The 1,141-nt window shown below is 44.6% G+C and overlaps 1 protein-coding gene across 1 annotated transcript; it reads right to left on the reverse strand.

Moving 5' to 3' along the window:
• Positions 1–485: 485 nt before the first annotated feature.
• LOC123835878 (dynein light chain 1, cytoplasmic-like) lies at positions 486–885 on the reverse strand. Its single transcript, XM_045865068.3, has one exon. It carries the CDS (start codon positions 779–781, stop codon positions 515–517), a length of 267 nt encoding a protein of 88 aa, XP_045721024.1. The 5' UTR covers positions 782–885; the 3' UTR covers positions 486–514.
• Between the last annotated feature and the right edge of the window lie 256 nt (positions 886–1,141).

Consider the following 1,141-nt stretch of genomic DNA (forward strand, 5'->3'; position numbering starts at 1 on the left):
CCCCGCTGAGCCGGGAGCCCAATGAGGGACTCGATCCCAGGACCTTGGGATCATGACCTGAGCGAAAGGCAGCCGCTTAATCGACTGAGCCACCCAGGCACCCCTGAAAATGTTTTTCATTGTGAGTTCAGTAAAGTTTAGAAAGGCTGTCTTCCCTAAACTCACTGGGATCCACTTTTCATTTCTGATGCCTTCAGTGAGTTAAAAGAAAACTTGTCAAGAGCCATTTTTTTTTCTCCAACAGATTTATTTTGAAAGGAATGGATTTTGAGGAGAAGAAACATGGGGTAGAGGTATGGAATAGAAAATAAATACAAATGTAAGCTGTTTTACTAATTGTTTTATAACCACAACAAATTTGTACAGAGACTGCCCTGTACAAAACAACACAATAAAGGTTCAAAGATCAAGGTGTTCCCCTAAGCAAGGCTGAAGAATTCAGTCTCTGCTATTGGAATTTAGGCTGCAGTCCTTGATTTTGGATGATCACTAGGTGTGTGAATAGTCCATGCTTTTAACCAGATTTGAACAGAAGAATGGCCACTTGGCCCAGGCAGAAGTAGATGAAGTGTTTGGTTTCATGTGTCACATAACTACCGAAGTGCCTCCCCACGATGCAGTGCCAGGTGGGGTTGTACTTCTTATCAAACTCCTTTTTAATTTGGGCTGCAATGTCCTTCTCTACGTTACATTTCTCCAACGCCTGAGTCGCACACTCCACCGAGTCCTGTCGCATCTCCGACATATCAGCGTTTTTGATCACGGCCTTTCGGTGGCACATGGTTACCGAGGAGCAGGGGGGGGCCAAGTGCAACGGTCTCCTGGGGGAGGGGCTGGCGACACTCAGACCTGGCGGGAGCTACCCTCGCTACCGAAGCTGTGGTGCATCTATAGAGAGCCATTTTTAAAAAAACTGTAAAATGAATAAAACCGCATCTTGAATATGTGCCGCATTACAGAAAGATTCGCATTGTTTTGCTAACCAGCATCTAGTCTCTCTTACTTAGCTCTGCAATAACCAACATCCAGTTCCCTTGGTAATGCATGCAGGACAGTGTCTGAATTCCTTACTCAGTCTTTACATTTGTAGAGAGTTTGAATTTTCAAGCCCTGAACTCAATGTATAGAAAGCATGTCTTTC

The sequence above is a fragment of the Mirounga angustirostris genome, unplaced genomic scaffold (assembly GCF_029215605.1).
Source record: "Mirounga angustirostris isolate CCGP_5_RB_7025 unplaced genomic scaffold, mMirAng1.0.hap1 SCAF_12, whole genome shotgun sequence".
Taxonomy (NCBI): Eukaryota; Metazoa; Chordata; class Mammalia; order Carnivora; family Phocidae; genus Mirounga; species Mirounga angustirostris.